Here is a 23,786-nt window from a genome sequence, read left to right as displayed (position 1 = left end):
CTATCACCAAAGTGCTCACCTACATCTAAATCTGACACCTGGCCGGGTTCATTACCCAGTACCAAATCCAATGTGGCATCACCCCTGGTTGGCCTGTCTACATACTGTGTCAGAAAACCCTCCTGCACACACTGGACAAAAACTGACCCATCTAAAGTACTCGAACTATAGTATTTCCAGTCAATATTTGGAAAGTTAAAGTCCCCCATAACAACTACCCTGTTACTTTCGCCCCTGTCGAGAATCATCTTCGCTATCCTTTCCTCTACATCTCTGGAACTATTCGGAGGTCTATAGAAAACTCCCAACAGGGTGACCTCCTCTCCTGTTTCTAACCTCGGCCCATACTACCTCAGTAGACGAGTCCTCAAATGTCCTTTCTGTCGCTGTAATACTCTCCTTGATTAACAATGCCACACTCCCCCCTTCTATTACTTCACTGGAAAGTTCAAAGTGAAGCAAACTGGATTGGACAACAATAGAAACTAATAAACTGAGCAGAAAGTCGAATCCCCACCACCGGAAAGAGAATCCGGGGGGATGTAGATTTCCAAAGAGATTTTCCTTCAAATGTGTCAGACCCTATTTCAGTATTGTACAACTCCCGATAGCTTCTTAGAACTGAATGGGATCTCTTTTAACATCAGCTGCAACCTTCACAGAATGTAAATTTCAGTGAAACTGTGGATTTCCCAAGCCAGTGTTCATGATGATCTATTTCTACCTGATATTTTAGATTTATTGTATTTCATGAGTTAGTGCATATAGGGTTCCGGTGGTGGGGATTCGACTTTCTGCTCAGTTTATTAGTTTCTATTGTTGTCCAATCCAGTCGCTCTGAACAGGCTCCAGAAGCTGGCCGAGCGCGTCTACCCTGAGGCACAGTGTGGCTTTCGTGCAGAGAGATCGACTATTGACATGCTGTTCTCCCTTCGTCAGATACAGGAGAAATGCCGTGAACAACAGATGCCCCTCTACATTGCTTTCATTGATCTCACCAAAGCCTTTGACCTCGTCAGCAGACGTGGTCTCTTCAGACTACTAGAAAAGATCGGATGTCCACCAAAGCTACTAAGTATCATCACCTCATTCCATGACAATATGAAAGGCACAATTCAACATGGTGGCTCCTCATCAGAGCCCTTTCCTATCCTGAGTGGTGTGAAACAGGGCTGTGTTCTCGCACCCACACTTTTTGGGATTTTCTTCTCCCTGCTGCTTTCACATGTGTTCAAATCCTCTGAAGAAGGAATTTTCCTCCACACAAGATCAGGGGGCAGGTTGTTCAACCTTGCCCGTCTAAGAGCGAAGTCCAAAGTACGGAAAGTCCTCATCAGAGAACTCCTCTTTGCTGACGATGCTGCTTTAACATCTCACACTGAAGAATGCCTGCAGAGTCTCATCGACAGGTTTGCGTCTGCCTGCAATGAATTTGGCCTAACCATCAGCCTCAAGAAAACGAACATCATGGGGCAGGATGTCAGAAATGCTCCATCCATCAATATTGGCGACCACGCTCTGGAAGTGGTTCAAGAGTTCACCTACCTAGGCTCAACTATCACCAGTAACCTGTCTCTAGATGCAGAAATCAACAAGCGCATGGGTAAGGCTTCCACTGCTATGTTCAGACTGGCCAAGAGAGTGTGGGAAAATGGCGCACTGACACGGAACACAAAAGTCCGAGTGTATCAGGCCTGTGTCCTCAGTACCTTGCTCTACGGCAGCGAGGCCTGGACAACGTATGCCAGCCAAGAGCGACGTCTCAATTCATTCCATCTTCGCTGCCTTCGGAGAATACTTGGCATCAGGTGGCAGGACTATATCTCCAACACAGAAGTCCTTGAAGCGACCAACATCCCCAGCTTATACACACTACTGAGTCAGCGGCGCTTGAGATGGCTTGGCCATGTGAGCCGCATGGAAGATGGCAGGATCCCCAAAGACACATTGTACAGCGAGCTCGCCACTGGTATCAGACCCACCGGCCGTCCATGTCTCCGTTATAAAGACGTCTGCAAACGCGACATGAAATCGTGTGACATTGATCACAAGTCGTGGGAGTCAGTTGCCAGCATTCGCCAGAGCTGGCGGGCAGCCATAAAGACAGGGCTAAATTGTGGCGAGTCGAAGAGACTTAGTAGTTGGCAGGAAAAAAGACAGAGGTGCAAGGGGAGAGCCAACTGTGCAACAGCCCCGACAAACAAATTTCTCTGCAGCACCTGTGGAAGAGCCTGTCACTCCAGAATTGGCCTTTTTGCCACTCCAGGCGCTGCTTCACAAACCACTGACCACCTCCAGGCGCGTATCCATTGTCTCTCGAGATAAGGAGGCCCAAAAGAGTGCAAAGCCAGAACTGTTCACAGTCAGAACACATAACTTTCTAATTCAGTTACGGCTCCTCTACCCGCTTGAAAAAACGGATAAGTTTCCATCGCCGAGCTGGTGTAAAACCTTAAAATCAGTTTGAGAATTCACATGGTGGTGCATCGACAAAGATGAACCGATTCACATAACAACAGAAACCAAAGCTGCTTTTGTTTAACGCACAGAAGTGATGCAGTCAGGGCCAGGCATTCAGTATGTTGCTAGATAGAAATGCGGACAAAATGTAATTCCGATTTTGGGCTGTTTCTTTAAAAACAAACAATTACAATGTCTGTTTGCGTAAAACGAGAGCAGCCCAAATCTGCAGTATTTTGCTTTTATTACAGTGAAGGGAGTTGGCTGCTTGTTCAAATGACTGGAAGTAATGTCAATGCTCCCCTGCTTCAGGATCTCACGGGAGGTGTCTCTCAATTATAAATATGGGATTTCTCTCAATCTCTCATCCCACAGTTAGTTGGAGTTCCGTGTCCAGCGGCAAGAGTCACCATCACTTCTCAGACAGAATGAGAGTTCCATTGAGCTTTTATCCATTTAAAATGTTACCACCAATGTTCCAGACAGTAATGATTTACTATCCGATTATAGCAGCAATTGGAATCCCAGGTAAGTGATTATATTCAGTCACTAAATGTATAAAGCAGAGGTTAACTGTATTCCTGCTCTTATCTCGGTAACTGTTCCTTTTCACTGTTTTTTATTCTCAAACCAATCCAAAAGCAGAACCACATTCTTTGTATTTTCCACTCTCCTCTACTCATTACAGATTATTTGTTGACGTTAAAATGTTCTTTTAAATCTCCATCAAAGCCTGCAGCTTATTTTCTTCATTTAACATCTTCAAACTGGTTCCGTCTGAACTGAGAATGCGTTCAGTGCGTGATAAAACGGATTATTTCAGTTTAATTTTTCCGTTGCCCAACAGACTCACTCTCCTCTCCTTCATTCCAGTAACAGTCAGTAATATCTGACAAGCAATAACTTTTACTCTTCCTTCACTGTTTTATAAAATGCCCCAGTTTCTCCCCCTCTGATTTCTGCTGGGGACAGATCTGCTGACAGATATATACTTGTGAGTACGGACAGTCAGCACCGGGATTTGTTCAGTCCCATTATTCAGATATTCTCACTGTTCTCAGTCTGTTTCTATAATGTGTTGGATCTTATTCCTGATGATCACAATCCACTCCGAGTGTGGATTTGTTCTCCGTGAAGGAACACAGACTCTCCCTCTGATCTTCTCTCCTGTCCGGTTACCAGCCTGTTCTCAGTTACCTCTTCTCCCACCGAGCGGGTATTCTGTTCCTTTCAGCCGGTGGGAGGCAGCTGGTTTCTGTCCCAGACCTTCCTGCAGGTGGGGCAGGGAATTCAACACAGTGAAAGAGTGATTTAAACACTGCAGCGGGACTCTGTGAAACGGTCCTGCGTTGCCCCAGCTGAGAAACTCGTTTCAGCTTTCACCATCCGGATTTTACCAATCTCACGCTCGCAGTTTGATACAAAAACGCTGCACTCTGAGCATGTCCGTCCACCCAGTCAAATCACTGGTCCTCTCAAATATCATGTAATTTAACTCCAGATTCTTGTACATAGAAGATATCCTAATCAGATTTCCACACCCTGTCCCCCTAAACCTTCACCACCTCTTCCTCCATCCACCTGTTCAATCTACTCTGTATCTGGATATAGTTTCTGCCTCAACCCCTAATCCTGGAACTGAACTGCACCGTTTCCCAACTCTCTTTGTGAAGACATTTCTCCTGTTTTCTGTTCCAAATATCTTCCATTTAATCTTTCAGCTCTGCTGCCTCCCGCTGCAGTGTTGCAGTCACTCTTTCGCTGCATTGAATTCCCTGCCCCACCTGCAGGAAGGTCTGGGACAGAAACCAGCTGCCTCCCACCGGCTGAAGGGAACAGAGTATCCGCTCGGTGGGAGAAGAGGTAACTGAGAACAGGCTGGTAACCGGCCAGGAGAGAAGATCAGAGGGAGAGTCTGTGTTCCTTCACGGAGCACAAATCCACACTCGGAGTGGATTGTTATCATCAGGAATAAGATCCAACACATTGTGGAAACAGACCGAGAACAGTGAGAATATCTGAATAATGGGACTGAACAAATCCCGGTGTTCACTGTCTCATTTTTTCAAAACCATGTTCTTCCATCCACCTTCTCCCACTCTTCCATAACTTTAAACACTTCCATTATATCGCCCTGTAATCTATGTCGCTGTTACTTTCTTCTCCCTCACATTTACAGTTTAATGTGACAGAGCCCAGTGTGTGAAAATGGTGCAGTTTAACCCTTACTGTACCACGGACTCAAATTCCCCACTTGAGGTGTGAAAGTAAAATCTCACAATCAGTGGAACGAGTCCCCATCTCCAGAGGACACTGAACCTTTACAGATTTATTTTTGAAGAAATGTGACCGACATTAAACTCCAATGCTCCGGCTGTTGTTTTTTGAAATTCTGCTGAGCCTATTTAAAGATGTTACACAGGAAGAGAAGAGTGAAGTGAGTTGTCTCACTGTCTCACTGACTCTCACTAACCTCAGGGCCAATGCAGCCCAATGCTCCCATTGGAAGATTCACTCCTGTATTTCGAAGGGTTTCTCTGAATGTATTCGCTCACGGGGTCAGTTAGATCTCGGTGTCCCGCAGCAATATTCATAATTATTTCTCATAGATAAATGAAGTTTAATTTATTGTGCATCCATTTGACCAAGCGATTCTTTGTGTTCCTGGTTACGGATTCTAAACTTATTTATTTTATGCAGGGTTTAACTGTATCACCGCTCGTTTTGCGTATTCTTCAAATTGCTGTGTTTCTTCTGAAGTATTTGTTTTGCTGTTTCTAATTCAAGATCAGAGTTTAACTATATATCACGTCAGTAGATATCACGTCTATTACAGTAGAGAAAGAAAATGTTGTCGAGGAGAATACTGAGATACAGACTACTCGGCTAGATGGGATTGAGGTTCACAAGGAGGAGGTGTTAGCAATTTTGGAAAGTGTGAAAATAGATAAGTCCCCTGGGCCAGATGGGATTTATCCTAGGATTCTCTGGGAAGCCAGGGAGGAGATTGCAGAGCCTTTGTCCTTGATCTTTATGTCGTCATTGTCGACAGGAATAGTGCTGGAAGACTGGAGGATAGCAAATGTTGTCCCCTTGTTCAAGAAGGGGAGTAGAGACAGCCCTGGTGATTATAGACCTGTGAGCCTTACTTTGGTTGTGGGTAAAATGTTGGAAAAGGTTATAAGAGATAGGATTTATAATCATCTTGAAAAGAATAAGTTCATTAGCGATAGTCAGCACGGTTTTGTGAAGGGTAGGTCGTGCCTCACAAACCTTATTGAGTTTTTCGAGAAGGTGACCAAACAGGTGGATGAGGGTAAAGCCGTGGATGTGGTGTATATGGATTTCAGTAAGGCGTTTGATAAGGTTCCCCACGGTAGGCTATTGCAGAAAATACGGAAGTATGGGATTGAAGGTGATTTAGTGCTTTGGTTCAGAAATTGGCTAGCTGAAAGAAGACAGAGGGTGGTGGTTGATGGCAAATGTTCATCCTGGAGTTTAGTTACTAGTGGTGTACCGCAAGGATCTGTTTTGGGGCCACTGCTGTTTGTCATTTTTATAAATGACCTGGAAGAGGGTGTAGAAGGGTGGGTTAGTACATTTGCGGATGACACGAAGGTCGGTGGAGTTGTGGATAGGGCCGAAGGATGTTATAGGTTACAGAGGGACATAGATAGGCTGCAGAGCTGGGCTGAGAGATGGCAAATGGAGTTTAATGCGGAAAAGTGCGAGGTGATTCACTTTGGAAGGAGTAACAGGAATGCAGAATACTGGGCTAATGGGAAGATTCTTGGTAGTGTAGATGAGCAGAGAGATCTTGGTGTCCAGGTACATAAATCCCTGAAAGTTGCCCCCCAGGTTAATAGGGCTGTTAAGAAGGCATATGGTGTGTTAGCTTTTATTAGTAGGGGGATCGAGTTTCGGAGCCACAAGGTCATGCTGCAGCTGTACAGAACTCTGGTGCGGCCGCACCTGGAGTGTTGCGTGCAGTTCTGGTCACCGCATTATAGGAAGGATGTGGAAGCTTTGGAAAGGGTGCAGAGGAGATTTACTGGGATGTTGCCTGGTATGGAGGGAAGGTCCTACGAGGAAAGGCTGAGGGACTTGAGGTTGTTTTCGTTGGAGAGAAGGAGGAGGAGAGGTGACTTAATAGAGACATATAAGATAATCAGAGGGTTAGATAGGGTGGATAGTGAGAGTCTTTTTCCTCGGATGGTGATGGTAAACACGAGGGGACATAGCTTTAAGTTGAGGGGTGATAGATATAGGACAGATGTCAGAGGTAGTTTCTTTACTCAGAGAGTAGTAGGGGCGTGGAACGCCCTGCCTGCAACAGTAGTAGACTCGCCAACTTTAAGGGCATTTAAGTGATCATTGGATAGACATATGGATGAAAATGGAATAGTGTAGGTCAGATGGTTTCACAGGTCGGCGCAACATCGAGGGCCGAAGGGCCTGTACTGCGCTGTAATGTTTTATGTTCTATGTTCTATGTTCCTCCCATTCCGCCACTTTCTGCATATGATCTGCTTACTGGGATCATAATATGCTTATAATATCCCGCAAAATCTCCTCTCTACACTGTCAGCCTCGCTACCTCGCTGTATTTTAAGAAACTCCTTAAAAACTACTACTTTGACCAAGTTTTTGGTATTTTTTTTACTTCTTTCATGGATATGGACATCGCTGGCATCATTACCCATCCCTCATTGCCCTTGACAACTGAATGGCTTCCTAGGTCACTTCAGAGGGCAGTTAAGAGTCAACCACATTGCTGTGGGTCTGAAGTCACATGTAGGCCAGATCACATCAGGAAAGCAGATTTTCTTCCCTGTAGGACATGAGTGAACCACATGGGTTTGACAACAATCAATGATAGTTTCATAGCACCATTACTTAGACTAACTTTCAATTCAAGATTTGTTAATTAATAGAATTTGTGTTCTACCAGCTGTTGTGATAGGATTTGAACCCGCATCTAGGGCATCAGCCTGGGTATCTACATTACTAGTTCAGTGACATGACTACTGTACCACTGTCTCCCCATCTGACCTCATATCTCTTTATGTGGTTCTGTGTCACAGTCTGCTTCATAATGCTCCTGTGAAGCACTTTGGCACATTTAGTTACCATAAACGCGCGCTATGAACAGAAGTTTTGTTGTAGAAAACCCCAAATTGTTATCTTCATGCAATGTCATCTTGTGCACGTGTATTAACTATTATCTAAATGGTGAAAGGTTGCAAAGCTGTAAGATGTAGAGGGATCTGGGTGTCCTAATGCATGAATCACAAAAGGTTAGTATGCATGTACAGCAAATCATTAGGAAAGCAAATGGAATGTTACCGTTTATTGCGAGGGAAATTGAATACAAAGATAAGGAGGTAATGATTCAGTTATACATGTCATTGGTGAGACCACATCTGGAATACTGTGTACATTATTTGTCTCCTTTTTTGAGGAAGGATGTAAGTGCGTTGGAAGCAGTTCGGAGCCGGTTTCCTAGACTAATGGAGTGGGCAGGTCGTCTTCTGAGGAAAGCTTGGACAGTTTAGGCTTGTATCTGCTGGAGTTTAGAAGAGTAACAGGCAGCTTGATTGAAACATAAACCCTGAGGGGTCTTGACAGGGTGAATGTGGAAAGAATGTTTCCTCTTGTGGGAGAATCTAGAACTTGGGATCACTGTTTAAAAATAAGTGGTCATCCATTTAAGACAAAGATGAGGATTTTATTTTTCCATCACAGGGTAGTGAGTCTTTGGAAATCTCTTCCTCCAAATATGGTGGAAGCAGAATCTTTGAATATTTTTAAGGCAGAGGTAGATTGATTCTTAAGCTGATAAGCAAGGGGTGAAAGATTATCGGGGATAAAAACAAGAAATGCTGGAACCATTCAGCAGGTCTGGCAGCATCTGTGAAAAGAGAAGCAGAGTTAACGTTTTGGGTCAGTGACCCTTCTTCGGAACCGGTTGCGAGCTGGGAGACAGAGATCGGTGATGCATGTTAATGTAATGTTACTTTCCTTTATCTTTCGGATGTATGAATGATAAACTGTGCATGAGATGCAGTTGTACAGAGTCTTGGTCAGACCCCCGCTGGAGTACTGCATTCAGTGGGGCAGCGCCCCACTGGGAAGATGTATTGGCGTTGGGGCGGGGGTGGCCTGGGGGTTTCAGCCCAGATTCAACAGACTGATACCAGGGCTGAAAGGATCAAATTCAGAGGACAGGATCCATAAACTTAGCCCGTGTTCCCTTGTGTTCGGAATTTTGATGGGTGACACAGTCCAAGTATTTAAATTGATAATATGATTTGAAGGGTAGATGGAAGTAAACTGTTTCCTGGCGCCGTGTAATCGAAAACAAGGGAAAATAATCTTAAAATTAGAATTATGCCATTTAAGAATGAAAGCAGAATTTTTCACGGAAGGAATAGCGGAAATCTGGAGTTCGTTCTCTTTAAAGCCTGTTACTGCTTGCTCAATTACATTTTAAAGACTGAGATTGATAGATTTTTAAGGTAAGAATATAAAGGACGATGGAAACAAGACATGAATGGAGTTAAGGCACAGATTAGCCAGGGTCTAATGGAGTGTTGGGAAAGGCTTGTGGGGCTGAATAACCTCCTCTTGTGTTCTTATATTCCTCTGCGTTAATCACCAGATCATCAGAACTTCTGAAATGAGTGAAACATTAATCGCAAGACTGGAATCAGTGTAACTGAAACCTCTATCGGGACAAATGGTTTCTGATGTTATTCTTACCGTGTTTCGAGTTCCCAGTAAGTCTCTCTGAAGTATTACTGATGGTCTAAATCCATCTCTCCCTCGATGAATGCTCTCTCTGTTCATTTACTCTGTTCGTTTTGAAGTGATTATTTTGCTAATTTCAGGTCTGTTACGGAAATTACGAGAATATCATGCACTGCCGTTCCTCCATCTTCCATTTGGGATATATTTATTGATAGGACAACGTTCTTTCAAACTCCAGCTAACACACCAATGGTTTTCTACATTAATAGTCTCGGGCTGTTACGGTTTTATTTCAGAATGTGAACAGCATTCACAGAATGGGATATGATGAGATTATGAAGTAGTTCCAGTTAATCTGCAGCAGCGACACGGGCCTTTGCTGAATGTTCTCCTGTGGACATTCTCTGGTCACTTTATCTCCATCGCTCTTCACTGCAACAGCCGTGGTTCAGTGGTTCCCCTCTCCTCTCTGAGTCAGGAGGATGTGGTTTCGAGACCCTTTTGAAACTCCAGGTTGATAGTTCAGTGAAGTACTAATGCCATGCTGCACAGTTGAATAACAGACACTCCTAGGCTGTTTTATATGAACCTCAAATTCACAAACTCTGTAGCTTCCAAATCAGTATTTTTTGACTCACAATTTGCGCCACCGGATGTGATGTCTTTCCTATCGTACTCTTTCGAACAAAGTACTCCTAAACGAATATCACGAAACAGATTATTATTTTGTGGGGCTTTGTGTGCAAATTCACATTTAATTGTGCACTCGGAAGTCAAAGTGACCACCTCCCGACAGAAGGTGAAGGCCCATATTGACACTGTGTGTGAAACTTACCAGAGCTAGGTATTACTGCGAAGTTCAAGGAACTCTGTGCTGAGGTCGCTGGTAACATTGTTGTATTGCCAATTATTTCCTGAAACCACACTGGTCAAACATCATATTCAAAGCTTCAATCGTGCACCAACTTCAGTTAAGATGTATCCTCGCTAAACTGTATGATAATTTTGTATGTCAGTTGAAAAATACATTATAATGTTTATATTTCGGATATGACACGAACAATGAACGCTGAGGCTGAAGGAATCGAGAGTTGGGAAACGATAAGCATTAAGGAACAGTTATAATGACATTTTTAGACTTAACAGGCGACATTGGTGGTTGGATTCTGTGAGCGATGGACATTGTTTGCTTTGTTTCCAGTCATTGCATAACATTTACAAACAGAAACAAGTATAAATGATTGTAATCGTTTTATAATTAGATTCATTGTTAATTCAGAGTCACGACTCCTTAAACTGTCACTCTAAGTAAGACGGGGACTATAATGAATAAATCATTGAATAACTGGTACAATTGTTAAATCAATGACTATTTGAATAACGAACAGGTGGCATGATTGATCAATGTTTATGGCAGAATATTTTAGATAAATAAGTTACGAACGAAACTAAAACGTATTGGGAGCAGTCTCACCACACGGACTGCAACGGTTCAAGAAAATGCCTCACCTCCATCTCTCGCAGTGACTGGGAAGCAACACACCATCTCTGATTCCGGATTACTACAGTCATTTTTCTTAGAACTTTCCCACGACATTTCTGTGTCAAAGGTACCCGTCCCACTCACTCCTCACCCAACCACACACACACAAACACTGAATTAAATTAAGCTTATACACTCTGAAACGCCTGTGATAGAATTTACACCGAAGAGTTTATTATCAAAGTCAGTTCTAGAGGAATACAGTTAATTATTTCGACACCAGCTGCTCAGGATGTCTCTTCAGTGCAGAAATGTCTCTGGTACATGTTGTATTCTCTCTCTCTCTCACTTTCCGGCTTACCCTCTTTCTATATCAAATTGTTAAACTGTTGAAGGACACAATATCCTGCAGATCCCAAGGATCCCAGTCAAACTATTCGGAATATCTCTTATATTGTTGATTGTTTGTTCTGGAGCTCAGGTTTATATATTGCCCCGATCCTCTGGGATGGACTTCAGGACAGTCTTTCACACCAGGGAGATGGATTCTCAATATTGCTGATGTACCGGTTTAATATTACAGAGCGATTCGGCCAATTCAGAGGGAACACCTTCTTACTCATTATCTCTGAAGGTGACTCTCGGTAGGTATCTGGTTTTACCTGAAACCTCTGGTCTCACTTGCACTGATCTTTGCAGCCATCCTGGTATCGCCACCACCATCTCCCTCTGAGGTTTCCTGCAATATCAGAGGTGACAACATCCTGGTCTGGATTGTCGTCCTTCTTCTATCGTCTACTTTGGAAAGTTCTTCTGTTCCGAGGATCAACGGATGAAATATTGTTGTGTTGCTGCTCACATCTCAACTTCACTTTGCGGCCATTGTTGGATTTTATTCAGATGGGATTGTGTTGTTTAAATCGCCGATGAATTTCCAGAGAGGGGAAATCGGCTGAACATCTGAAATGTTCATCCGGTGGTTTGTAAACAGAAACTTCTGTTATTTGGTCGAGTTGATCCACAGCAATTCACCATGTAATATGTTGTTTGGCAGCTGTTTTTCACCGGTCTTTACTCATTACCGCTAGTCTGAAAATATAACCTGGCAACTCTAGGCCATTTCCCTCACCAGGTATCTACTCTCCTCTGCTGTTCACGGATCCAAACCCCGCCGTTTAATCTAATTTCTTGGCGGTCCTCGTTTAGCATTTACCACATTTTGGGCCGGTTTCATTCTCACGATTCCCTACTAGATCATTTATCTTCCAATTTATAATTGACCATTTATTACTTATTTTCAATTAATTTTTTTATGTTTTCTTTTGATTAGTTCATTTGTTCTTTCACTGGACTGTTACTTCTTGCAATTATTTATAGTTTATTATCTCACTGTTAATTTACTTGTAGCAGTTCAATGGCTGGAAATTTACCCAGAGCTCTTCCGTTCTCCACTGCACGTCCGATGATGTTACAGTGGAACGGGAGCAGCTCTGAGCAAATTCCACACAAAGTCTACTTGGTTCGTTCTATGTTATTTGCTAAAGGTATCTCTTTAAATTTATTTACTCCACACTGTATACATTACATTGCAATTTCATATCAAAATCTTTTCAATTACACAGTTCCAGCAGCGGTAAACTCCAGTTCCCATCCCATGATCCTGCAGTAAAGGACATTTCATACTAAACACTGTGGACCTGAATCATTCCTTGTATCCTGATGGATGATCCTTTTTTTTCTGTTCGTTTGTGTTTTGCAGTAAATGTGATGACGATTGTGATCCTGTCCCGGGGAAAGTGTGGTCTCTCCAGATGTATCACTCACTACCTGGTCGCCATGGCAGCAGCGGATCTATTGGTCACTATCACTGACGTGGTGTTAAATCGGATTAATGATTATTATTTCCCGACTACCTTCCTGTTTCTCACCCCTGTGTGCTCTTTCCACACCGTCCTGGTTCGTGCAGCCACTGATATTTCTGTCTGGTTAACAGTCGCTTTCACTTTTGATCGTTTTGTTACTATTTGTTGCCAGAAGCTGAGGACTAAATATTGCACCGAGAAAACGGCAGCTGTAGTTATAGGAACTGTGTGTCTGCTGTTCTGTTTGAAAAACATTCCCTGGTACTTTACATTTGAACCCTACATTACAATCGACAACATACCCTGGGGCTGCCATCAAAAGCTGCAGTATTACACATTAACTGCATGGGTAGCATTTAGCTGGATTGACCGCTGTCTCACCCCACTGCTCCCAACATTCCTGATATTACTGCTCAATGCTCTGACCATTGGACACATTTTAGTGGCCAGTAGAGTCCGCAGGAGGTTGAGGGGCACCAGGAATGCCGTGGATCACAGTGATCCGGAGATGGAGAGCAGAAGAAAATCTATCATTTTACTGTTCGCTATATCCGGAAACTTCATACTGTTATGGATGACGTATGTGATATTTTTCCTATTAATCCAAATTACAAACCAATATTATTCAACAGGTTTCAATGAGCCGATGATGATCGCAGACTATACCAGCTACATGCTCCTGCTTTTGAGCTGCTGCACAAACACGTGTATTTATGCAGTGATCCAGACTAAATTCAGAGAGGAGCTGAAGAATGGGATGAAATATCCACTGAGGATAATACTTACATTATTGAAACAAAGAAAATAACAGAGGAATTCCCAGAATTGAAGCTGAATCACATCTCATATCATATCCTGTGTTCTTTGTGTCTTCTGCTGACTCCATCTCTGGCCCACTCTGCTCCAGTTGTAATGTTGGACAATATCAGACAAAGACTGTGTTTTTCAATGTAGGAGTCTGTGACCGAGGTAGAAACGGTGACATTATCCAGATGATAATAGAGGTTTTTGTTTTCTCTTTGTTTTCTCAATGAAATTGATCCGGATGAAACTGACGAGCACAGCTGCCGATACTTCAATCTCCGATCCTGCTGTCTTCACAGTCCAGAGTGTCTGCAGCCACGGCATGCGGTAAGTCCATTGAGGTGAAGAAGGAGCTGCGGGACCCGAGAGAAGTCCTGAGAAAAGGTGCCCCGAACACCCAAAAAATCCACGAACGCCCCCGCCCCCCCCCCCCACCCCCCGGCCGCAACTTCAAAGCGCCCGCGGGAGATGGCTCGGAGAGCATCTGCAGCGCACTGTCGGCAATGCTGCATGCCTTTATTTAAACCACTGCAAAAAAAAAACCCTTAGCAAATGTAATCGCCTCTAAGTCTGCTTCACCTCCCGAAGGACGTGGATGAGCTTTCCGGACGTCGATGGTGGGCACTGAGGAAATGGCTTATTACCTGCACCAGCTTCCCCCCCACTCCCACCCCTTTACCCCCCTTCCACCCCCCCACCCCCGTCCCCTTCCCTGCTCCACCCTCTCAGCTCACCCCCTCACAACCCCCGTCCCAGCCCGCCCCCCCTCGCACCATCTTCACCCCGCACCCCCTTCCCCTGCAACCCCCCCACCCCCTCCCTCTACCCCTCCCCCTTGCATCCCCTCCTCCCACCGGCACCATCCTACACCTGTGTAGGGGCCCCAACAACCCCACTGCCTTGTGGGCGTCTCGGGAGGGACCAAGGCTAAGGGAGTAAACCCTAACAGAAAATCCGGAGCGGAACCCCGTAGGCGGTCATGTGTCACCTTTGGCATGTTTCCGGCAGTTCCTGCAGCCATACTGGTGCCAAACGTCGTGTCCTGCACTCCTTTGGACCCCACCAGAAAGGCCGAGAGGGGGGTTTTGACGACTGGGCAACTCTCAACCTCCATAAATTTGCCCAGGCATGCACCATGGAGAGGTCACTCCATAGTTGCCTCACAGCGACTAAAACAACACGGAAGGCAGCAGTTACGGGTTATAAGTCCAGATAAATTGGCGTAGAAACTGGGCGCCACGGGTTGCCTTTGTCGGTGGGAGAGGTCATTGCACCTCACTGGACAGCTACCGCCCGCCTCAAACCGGGCAGCCCCCGGTCAATAAGGTTCTGTCCCGCCACAGTCTGCCTGCTTCAATGGGTGCTTGGAGTTCAGGGTCATTGCCCGAAAGGTGGACTGATACACCGCACCAAACAACATGAAAAAAGGAAAGAAGGTACCAGCCCTTTGCTTTGCAAGCTGGAACGTCAGAACTATGTGTCCTGGCCTGTCAGAAGACCTTACACAAATCAACGATTCTCGGAAGACCGCCATCATTAACAACGAGCTCAGTAGATTCAATGTGGACATTGCAGCACTTCAGGAGACTCACCTCCCCGCGAGTGGCTCTCTAGCAGAGCAAGACTACACCTTCTTCTGGCAGGGCAGGGATCCTGAAGAACCAAGACAGCATGGAGTGGGCTTCGCCATCAGAAACTCCTTGCTCAGCATGATAGAGCCTCCCTCAAATGGCTCGGAACGCATACTGTCCATCCGACTGCTCACCACCTCTGGTCCAGTACACCTACTCAGCATCTATGCTCCAACACTCTGCTCCCCACCTGAAGCTAAAGACCAGTTCTATGAACAACTCCATAACATCATTAGCAGCATCCCCAACACCGAACACCTATTCCTGCTGGGGGACTTTAATGCCAGGGTTGGGGCCGACCATGACTCATGGCCCTCCTGCCTTGGGCGCTATGGCGTTGGAAGGATGAATGAGAACGGGCAGAGACTGCTTGAGTTATGTACCTATCATAACCTCTGCATCACCAACTCGTTCTTTCACACTAAACCCTGTCACCAGGTTTCATGGAGGCACCCAAGATCACGTCGTTGGCACCAGCTAGACCTCATTGTCACAAGGCGAGCCGCCTTAAACAGTGTTCAAATCACACGCAGCTTCCACAGTGTGGACTGCGACACCGACCACTCCCTGGTGTGCAGCAAGGTTAGACTCAGACCAAAGAAGTTGCATCATTCCAAGCAGAAGGGCCACCCGCGCATCAACACGAGCAGAATTTCTCACCCACAGCTGTTACAAAAATTTCTAAATTCACTTGTAACAGCCCTTCAAAACACTCCCACAGGGGATGCTGAGACCAAGTGGGCCCACATCAGAGACGCCATCTATGAGTCAGCTTTGACCACCTAAGGCAAAAGTGCGAAGAGAAATGCAGACTGGTTTCAATCTCATAATGAAGAGCTGGAACCTGTCATAGCCGCTAAGCGCATTGCACTGTTGAACTACAAGAAAGCCCCCAGCGATTTAACATCCGCAGCACTTAAAGCAGCCAGAAGTACTGCACAAAGAACAGCTAGGCGTTGCGCAAACGACTACTGGCAACACCTATGCAGTCATATTCAGCTGGCCTCAGACACCGGAAACATCAGAGGAATGTATGATGGCATGAAGAGAGCTCTTGGGCCAACCATCAAGAAGATCGCCCCCCTCAAATCTAAATCGGGGGACATAATCACTGACCAACGCAAACAGATGGACCGCTGGGTTGAGCACTACCTAGAACTGTACTCCAGGGAGAATGCTGTCACTGAGACTGACCTCAATGCAGCCCAGCCTCTACCAGTCACGGATGAGCTGGACATACAGCCAACCAAATCGGAACTCAGTGATGCCATTGATTCCCTAGCCAGCGGAAAAGCCCCTGGGAAGGACAGCATTACCCCTGAAATAATCAAGAGTGCCAAGCCTGCTATACTCTCAGCACTACATGAACTGCTATGCCTGTGCTGGGACGAGGGAGCAGTACCCCAGGACATGCGCGATGCCAACATCATCACCCTCTATAAAAACAAAGGTGACCGCGGTGACTGCAACAACTACCGTGGAATCTCCCTGCTCAGCATAGTGGGGAAAGTCTTTGCTCGAGTCACTCTGAACAGGCTCCAGAAGCTGGCCGAGTGCGTCTACCCTGAGGCACAGTGTGGCTTTCGTGCAGAGAGATCGACCATTGACATGCTGTTCTCCCTTCGTCAGATACAGGGGAAATGCCGTGAACAACAGATGCCCCTCTACATTGCTTTCATTGATCTCACCAAAGCCTTTGACCTCGTCAGCAGACGTGGTCTCTTCAGACTACTAGAAAAGATCGGATGTCCACCAAAGCTACTAAGTATCGTCACCTCATTCCATGACAATATGAAAGGCACAATTCAACATGGTGGCTCCTCATCAGAGCCCTTTCCTATCCTGAGTGGTGTGAAACAGGGCTGTGTTCTCGCACCCACACTTTTTGGGATTTTCTTCTCCCTGCTGCTTTCACATGCGTTCAAATCCTCTGAAGAAGGAATTTTCCTCCACACAAGATCAGGGGGCAGGTTGTTCAACCTTGCCCGTCTAAGAGCGAAGTCCAAAGTACGGAAAGTCCTCATCAGAGAACTCCTCTTTGCTGACGATGCTGCTTTAACATCTCACACTGAAGAGTGCCTGCAGAGTCTCATCGACAGGTTTGCGTCTGCCTGCAATGAATTTGGCCTAACCATCAGCCTCAAGAAAATGAACATCATGGGGCAGGACGTCAGAAATGCTCCATCCATCAATATTGGCGACCACGCTCTGGAAGTGGTTCAAGAGTTCACCTACCTAGGCTCAACTATCACCAGTAACCTGTCTCTAGATGCAGAAATCAACAAGCGCATGGGTAAGGCTTCCACTGCTATGTCCAGACTGGCCAAGAGAGTGTGGGAAAATGGCGCACTGACACGGAACACAAAAGTCCGAGTGTATCAGGCCTGTGTCCTCAGTACCTTGCTCTACAGCAGCGAGGCCTGGACAACGTATGCCAGCCAAGAGCGACGTCTCAATTCATTCCATCTTCGCTGCCTTCGGAGAATACTTGGCATCAGGTGGCAGGACTATATCTCCAACACAGAAGTCCTTGAAGCGGCCAACACCCCCAGCTTATACACACTACTGAGTCAGCGGCGCTTGAGATGGCTTGGCCATGTGAACCGCATGGAAGATGGCAGGATCCCCAAAGACACATTGTGCAGCGAGCTCGCCACTGGTATCAGACCCACCGGCTGTCCATGTCTCCGCTATAAAGACGTCTGCAAACGCGACATGAAATCGTGTGACATTGATCACAAGCCGTGGGAGTCAGTTGCCAGCATTCGCCAGAGCTGGCGGGCAGCCATAAAGACAGGGCTAAATTGTGGCGAGTCGAAGAGACTTAGTAGTTGGCAGGAAAAAAGACAGAGGCGCAAGGGGAGAGCCAACTGTGCAACAGCCCCGACAAACAAATTTCTCTGCAGCACCTGTGGAAGAGCCTGTCACTCTAGAATTGGCCTTTATAGCCACTCCAGGCGCTGCTTCACAAACCACTGACCACCTCCAGGCGCGTATCCATTGTCTCTCGAGATAAGGAGGCCCAAAAGAAAAAAGAATAGAGGTAGAATTTCATTGCATTAAATCACACTGCTGGACCCAAAGAGATAAAGGAACCAGCACTGAGGTTTAGGTTGGTGTGAGAATAGGTGAAATGTGGGATATGATTCAGAACATGTGAGAAATCCCAGGGGTGGGTGAAAGGAGAATAATCCTGTGTCAAATTAATATCTAAAGATAAGGAGGTGGAGGACAAATATGTGTGAAATCCGTAAAGTAATAAACAGATCAATCTTGTAAAGGACATGTACTGCTTTTGGTCTTTTATTGTCTCTATTTCGCCAACATTTCCTCCATCACCATTGTGGATTTTTTGAACCTTCAGCTATGGAATTTCCAGGAGCGAGTTGACTTGGTTTGTGTCTATGAACAGTGTTTTTTCTAGTAGCTCGCCCCCTGGGTTTGTGTCTGGAGTCAGAAAGTCGGTTAGACTTTAGAGGGAGGCCACTCGGTCCATCGAATTCATGCCGGTTCTCCACCGAGCTATCCAATCAGACCAGAAGTGGACACAATGCTCTCGTTGGGTCCTAACCGGAGCTTTAGAAAAATCTGGCATAACTGCCCTGCTTTTGGACTCAATGCCTCTATCTGTGCAGCCTTTAACTCCAGAAACAGATGTTCGTGTCCCATCCACATCTCAGTTTGTGTGAAGGACTCCCTGGGTCAGTATGTTATCCAATACAAACAATGTGGAATTTATTTAAAGTCACATAATACTGAGTTGTATTCCAGGAGCAGCGGTGGTTTTGTGTATGGATGTCGCTTGCTGAAACACTATTTGATTTCCTCTTCTGAAATAAGCAGGTACCAATTAATGCGTTGCTGTTCGACAGGAGTCACATTCAGGCCAATCCGGGACTATGTTTAGCAGAACATAGTTCATTTGTCGATGTATTCGCGCGACCTGGGCCCATTTACTCACGGAAACAAAAACAAAATCATTTTAAAAACATTCAACATTGATCATAAAAGCGATCCAGGTATAATAGCAATTAGTTAATCAGTGGTCGCCTAGTTTAAACGGTAAATGCAGGAACATGCGAATTAGGAGCAGGAGTAGATCACTGGACCACACGAACCTGCTCCGCCTTTCAATAAGTTCATTGCTGAGTTGATTACTCCACATTTCCACCTACACCTGATAACTTACTATCCCCTGTGGTTGTCTTTGATTTTTAACCTTCGAGTAATCACAAGATTACTTCAGCTCTGCCGCATGACGGCTCATACTGTATAGTTTTTAATTTACTCTTTATTCACTTCAGAAATTCAAATCCAATTTGCTGCCCATTTCACATATTAATGTACTGAACTTGAACAAATGGTGAATATTCCATCTTTCAATTATTTTGAGAATAATATCTACACAGATATATGCTTATACATGCTCACAAGAGGATATTTTTCAAATCCTCTTTCAGTTTTGTTCGACTCCCGTGAAGAAAAAACAAACAAAATAAACACATCAAAATTCCTTCTTTGAATGATCAGGAATCTGGTCACACTATTCGCTCAGTTCATCGCCGCTCCACCAGGCCCGAAGAGACTCTTCTTCAATCTCCATCTCAAAATAGAATCCCATGGGATTCCCAATCCCACTCTGCTGCCCTCATCCAGCAAGGAAACCTCACACAACTGCTGAGCAAAGTGCTTGAAATTATTTAACTGCGGACATGTGACCAGGAAATGGAACAGATTCTCGTCCTGTGTCCTGCACACTGGGCAGGTTCCCGCCTCCCCTCACCCCATTTTATACAAAACAGGCAAGATAAATATCCAGTTGTAGGCCAATTTAAAATACACTTCAATCCATTCTGGACATTCAGAATACATCCACACAAAATACTGTGGATGCTGGGAATCTGAAATTTAAAAAAACACAGAAAGTGCAGGAAATACTCAGCAGGTCTGGCATTATTTGTGCAGAGACAAACAGAGTTAACGTTTCTACTCTGTGACTTTTCATCATTCTTGTCGGACATGATCCGTGTTGCTCTTTTCGAAAATCCCACCCGAAAGACAATTGCTGAACTGAATTTTGCAGAATCTGCAATGACTTTTTTGTTTTTTTATTAATACACGCAATGGCGCTTACCCATTGTCTTTCGAGACAAGGAGGCCAAAGAGAGAGAGAGAATTGCCATTATTTACTATCAAGAAGAGATGGTCGGATTCGTTCTTGCCTCATACTTGTGTGGCGTGAACTTAACTGTCTGTTGGTAAATTTGTCTTTGTGCTTATGTCTGTCTGTGTAACTGTCTGTGTGTATGTTTCTGTGCCTCAAATTGTCTGCACTTTTCTGCGCGGGTGTTTGTTACTCAGTCTCCTCGATCCAATTACTCTGGATCTGAATTTACAAAGAGATGGAAATGTGAATTGTAAATTTTCTTTTAACAAATGGAATTGGTTTCCGTTCGCGAAAAAGAAAAAACGTAACAATCATGCAAAGTAATTCTTCATTGCGTTCGTCCAGCAGGCGTAGGAGAAAACAAAGGTACAAAGACAGCTGGTGCCATAATTCGGATTTGAACCGAGGTTGCAGCGGCCACGACGCAGAGTACCAACCACTGTAAGATCACAGCGCCACGTCCCACCTGGGCAGTTCAGCGCTTACCCTATAACACACTCAAAAACGAAACTGCTTCGAAAAGATGCATTTTGATGACAAGACCAAAATAAGAAGTCAACAATACTCCCCGCGAATGGAATTCGACACACGCCCCAGCACCGACTACAGCTTTCATCTACTAGCTTAGACCGTTCACCCAGGTTACCATCAATAACTGTCTACAGTTTTGAAACTAACTGAAAGCTGGTTTTCCTGATGATTGCCCGCCCACTCCATGGTTTTGCATTGGACAGAGAGAATACAATCAAATGTTATCAAATGTATTTTCGGAAAGACTGAGTGGAACAAGAACCATGAACGCCACCATCTGTAGACTGTGGATGTGTTCCTCATTAGTATAATGGTGAGTATTCTCATCTATGATATAGGAGAGCGGGATTGAAATTGCTGACAGCAACAATGCAATTTTAACAAGTCAAACTTTTCAGTCGTTGTGTAACTTCCGAAACGTCATCATCCTGGAACATTAACTCTGTTTCTCATTACAAAGATGCTGTCAAACCTGCTGAGTAACTCCAGCATTCTCTTTTTATATTTCACATTTCCAGCATCTGCAACATTTCACTTTTGTGTGAAGTTGGGGAATATATGACTCTATTTGTGGATAAATCTCGACTCCGTTTGGGACCCACAGCTTCTGGTTGGATTCTCTCCGTCCAATACAAAACCTTGGACTCGGTGGGCAATCGGGGGAACCCAGTTTTCAGTTAGATTCAAAGCTGTAATCAGTTATTTATGATACTCTGAGTGAACGGTCTAAAGCAGTGCATTAAAGTTGTAGTCACTGCTGGGACATGTGTCAAATTCCATTCGTGGGAGTATTTTTATCTTCTTATTGTGGTCTTCACCAAAATGCATCTTTTCGAAGCAGTTCCGTTTTTAACTGTATTTATAGAGTACTCGCTACACTGTGCAGTTGGCATGTGGTGCTGTGATCATATTGTAGTTAATTCTCTGTGTTGTGGCCGCAGTCACCTCAGTTTGAATCCGCGTTCCAACACCAGCTGTCTTTATACCTTTGCTTTCTGCTTCGCCTGCAATAAAGAATCAGTTTTCATTGTATGTTTGTTATATTTTTCTTGTTTTGCTGACGGAAACCAATTTACTGCATCAAAACCTCGCGCTCTCACATGGCTGTACTTGATGCTCCAAAATGCAAACCCACCTCTTCTCCCAGATTTTTCTCCTTCCACGATCACTAACCCTCCTTTACTTTCCTCCTTCCATTTCATTGTCACTTTACTGCGGGATTACCTAATATAACACTCACATTCAATATTTAAGCGTTTATGTTGTTCTGACACCACCGCTGTTCCTGGGGGTGGATCTCCCATTTACACCAATGTACATCTGTGCCTTGAAACCAGTCGATACTTTTTGATCTGTGGGATGGCCAGTCAGACAAGCGCTGTGAAAGCAGGACTGACCTCCGGAAGGGCAGCGGCGCCATTGGTCACAACATTTTCTTGGGAATCTATTGATAATTTCAAAGCTAACTGAAGACCTGGGTTTTTTTTTACACGCTGGCTGGCGCTTTTCTCTGAGCAGATGAAGTGAATGAAAGATGGGCTGACAAGCTGAGGCGGCGCATCAAGTTGGAGATTGTTCCGAATTCAAGTTATCTGCTGAAATGTGCGATTGAAATGAATGGAGGATAAATGAAAAGATTGCGAATGGTGAATAAGGAGCGATTAGAACAGGTTGGTCCTGAGAGAAATATCGTTTGAACTCCTGTGACGCAGGAGGCTGTGTTCAGAAACTGCAGGCTTTAAAACACTTGTGTGGAAATATAAAGAACGCTCTTGGGTGAGAAGAGCTGAAAAAGCAAATGAGTCCTTGAGACAAGTTCCGTTTTGTTAGGAAAACTGCTCTCGTGAAAATGCAACATTAAAAACAGAAACTGCTGGAAACATTCATCAGGTCAGACACCAGCTGGTGATTCAGTTGGCTGAAGAAATTATTCCTCTTTATTTACCCAATCAAATCCCTTTAATGTTTAAACAACTCGATCAGTTCATCCCTCAATCCTCCTCCAGACTCCGAACTAAAACAGTATTTGGAAAGTGGGTCGGCAGACTGTGGAATACAGTGGCACGGGGCAGCGGACAATATTTAAAATACTGCAACCTGTGGGACAAAGGGACAGAGGTCGAAGAAAGACACATGTGAGATTAGCTGTGAGACAGAATCTACTTTAAATTCATTTCCCCAACCACCACCATCACCACACAACGCACCAGATTTACTTTAAATACTTTCATAGTCTCCTTCATATACTAACGCATTTAACGGCTAATCGATAAGGTATGGCGTTTTATCTGGTGTAAGTTATCTATTTTATATATGTGATCTTGTCCTCGGTGATTAATCTCTAATTCCAATATTTATCTGGAATCTGGTTTCAGTTTATACACTAGACACAAGGTTTCAGCAACCGGTGAGCAGGGACCGAGACTGAGACTGGTCTGTGCCGTGTCGGAGCAGAACACAACATTCCTGCTGTTTATATTCATTATCCTGTTTAATATTTATCTGACATTGCCGTTAAATATCGGAGAGTTTAGATTATTGTAATGATCGCTGCGATTCTGTCCCAGTTGTGGAATTTGTAGCAAATTGAAAATGACAAAAGAAGTTAAAGAGTCATGACCGAGATTAAACACTCAGTGCAGAGTCAGAGAGATGTGAGGTTATTTTACAATGATAGGTCATCGATCTGAACTGTTAACTTTGCTCCTCTCTTCGCAGATACTGCTTCACCTGCTGAATATTTCCCACATTTCTGTCAATACGTTGGACTTTCAGTCGCCGCAGATTTTTTTTTGCTGCGGATGGAGAATTGAACTTGTTCAATACTGAGTTGTTGCAGTTGTCATGTTCGAGCGGTTACGGCGTTGCATTTAAAATCCACTGAAAAATACACCGCGCAGGGCCGAGCCTTCTCACAGCGGAACCGCTTTATTTTTAACTGAATACTTCAAACTTTACTTTATTTATTTACTCCGCCCTCTCCAGAAGGATTTTGAATATTTCAATATCGATCCCAAGGAAACTGAAGGATTACCTAAAAATCCGCATTAATTTCCTGATAAAAGAACTGTGTCGCATTCAAAGTATTAATTCGAATA

The 23,786-nt window shown here is 44.6% G+C and overlaps 1 protein-coding gene across 1 annotated transcript; it reads left to right on the top strand.

Moving 5' to 3' along the window:
• Window positions 1-2,846: 2,846 nt before the first annotated feature.
• Window positions 2,847-13,363, top strand: LOC137362965 (probable G-protein coupled receptor 139). The gene is made up of 2 exons (XM_068027085.1): window positions 2,847-2,988; window positions 12,453-13,363. The coding sequence occupies exons 1-2, from the start codon at window positions 2,889-2,891 to the stop codon at window positions 13,361-13,363; spliced, it is 1,011 nt and encodes a 336-aa protein (XP_067883186.1). The 5' UTR covers window positions 2,847-2,888.
• Window positions 13,364-23,786: the final 10,423 nt, after the last annotated feature.

Source organism: Heterodontus francisci, unplaced genomic scaffold, assembly GCF_036365525.1.
Source record: "Heterodontus francisci isolate sHetFra1 unplaced genomic scaffold, sHetFra1.hap1 HAP1_SCAFFOLD_554, whole genome shotgun sequence".
Classification (NCBI taxonomy): domain Eukaryota; kingdom Metazoa; phylum Chordata; class Chondrichthyes; order Heterodontiformes; family Heterodontidae; genus Heterodontus; species Heterodontus francisci.
The sequence above is the reverse complement of the archived record's forward strand: the minus strand, read 5'-3'. Positions and strand labels throughout refer to the sequence as shown.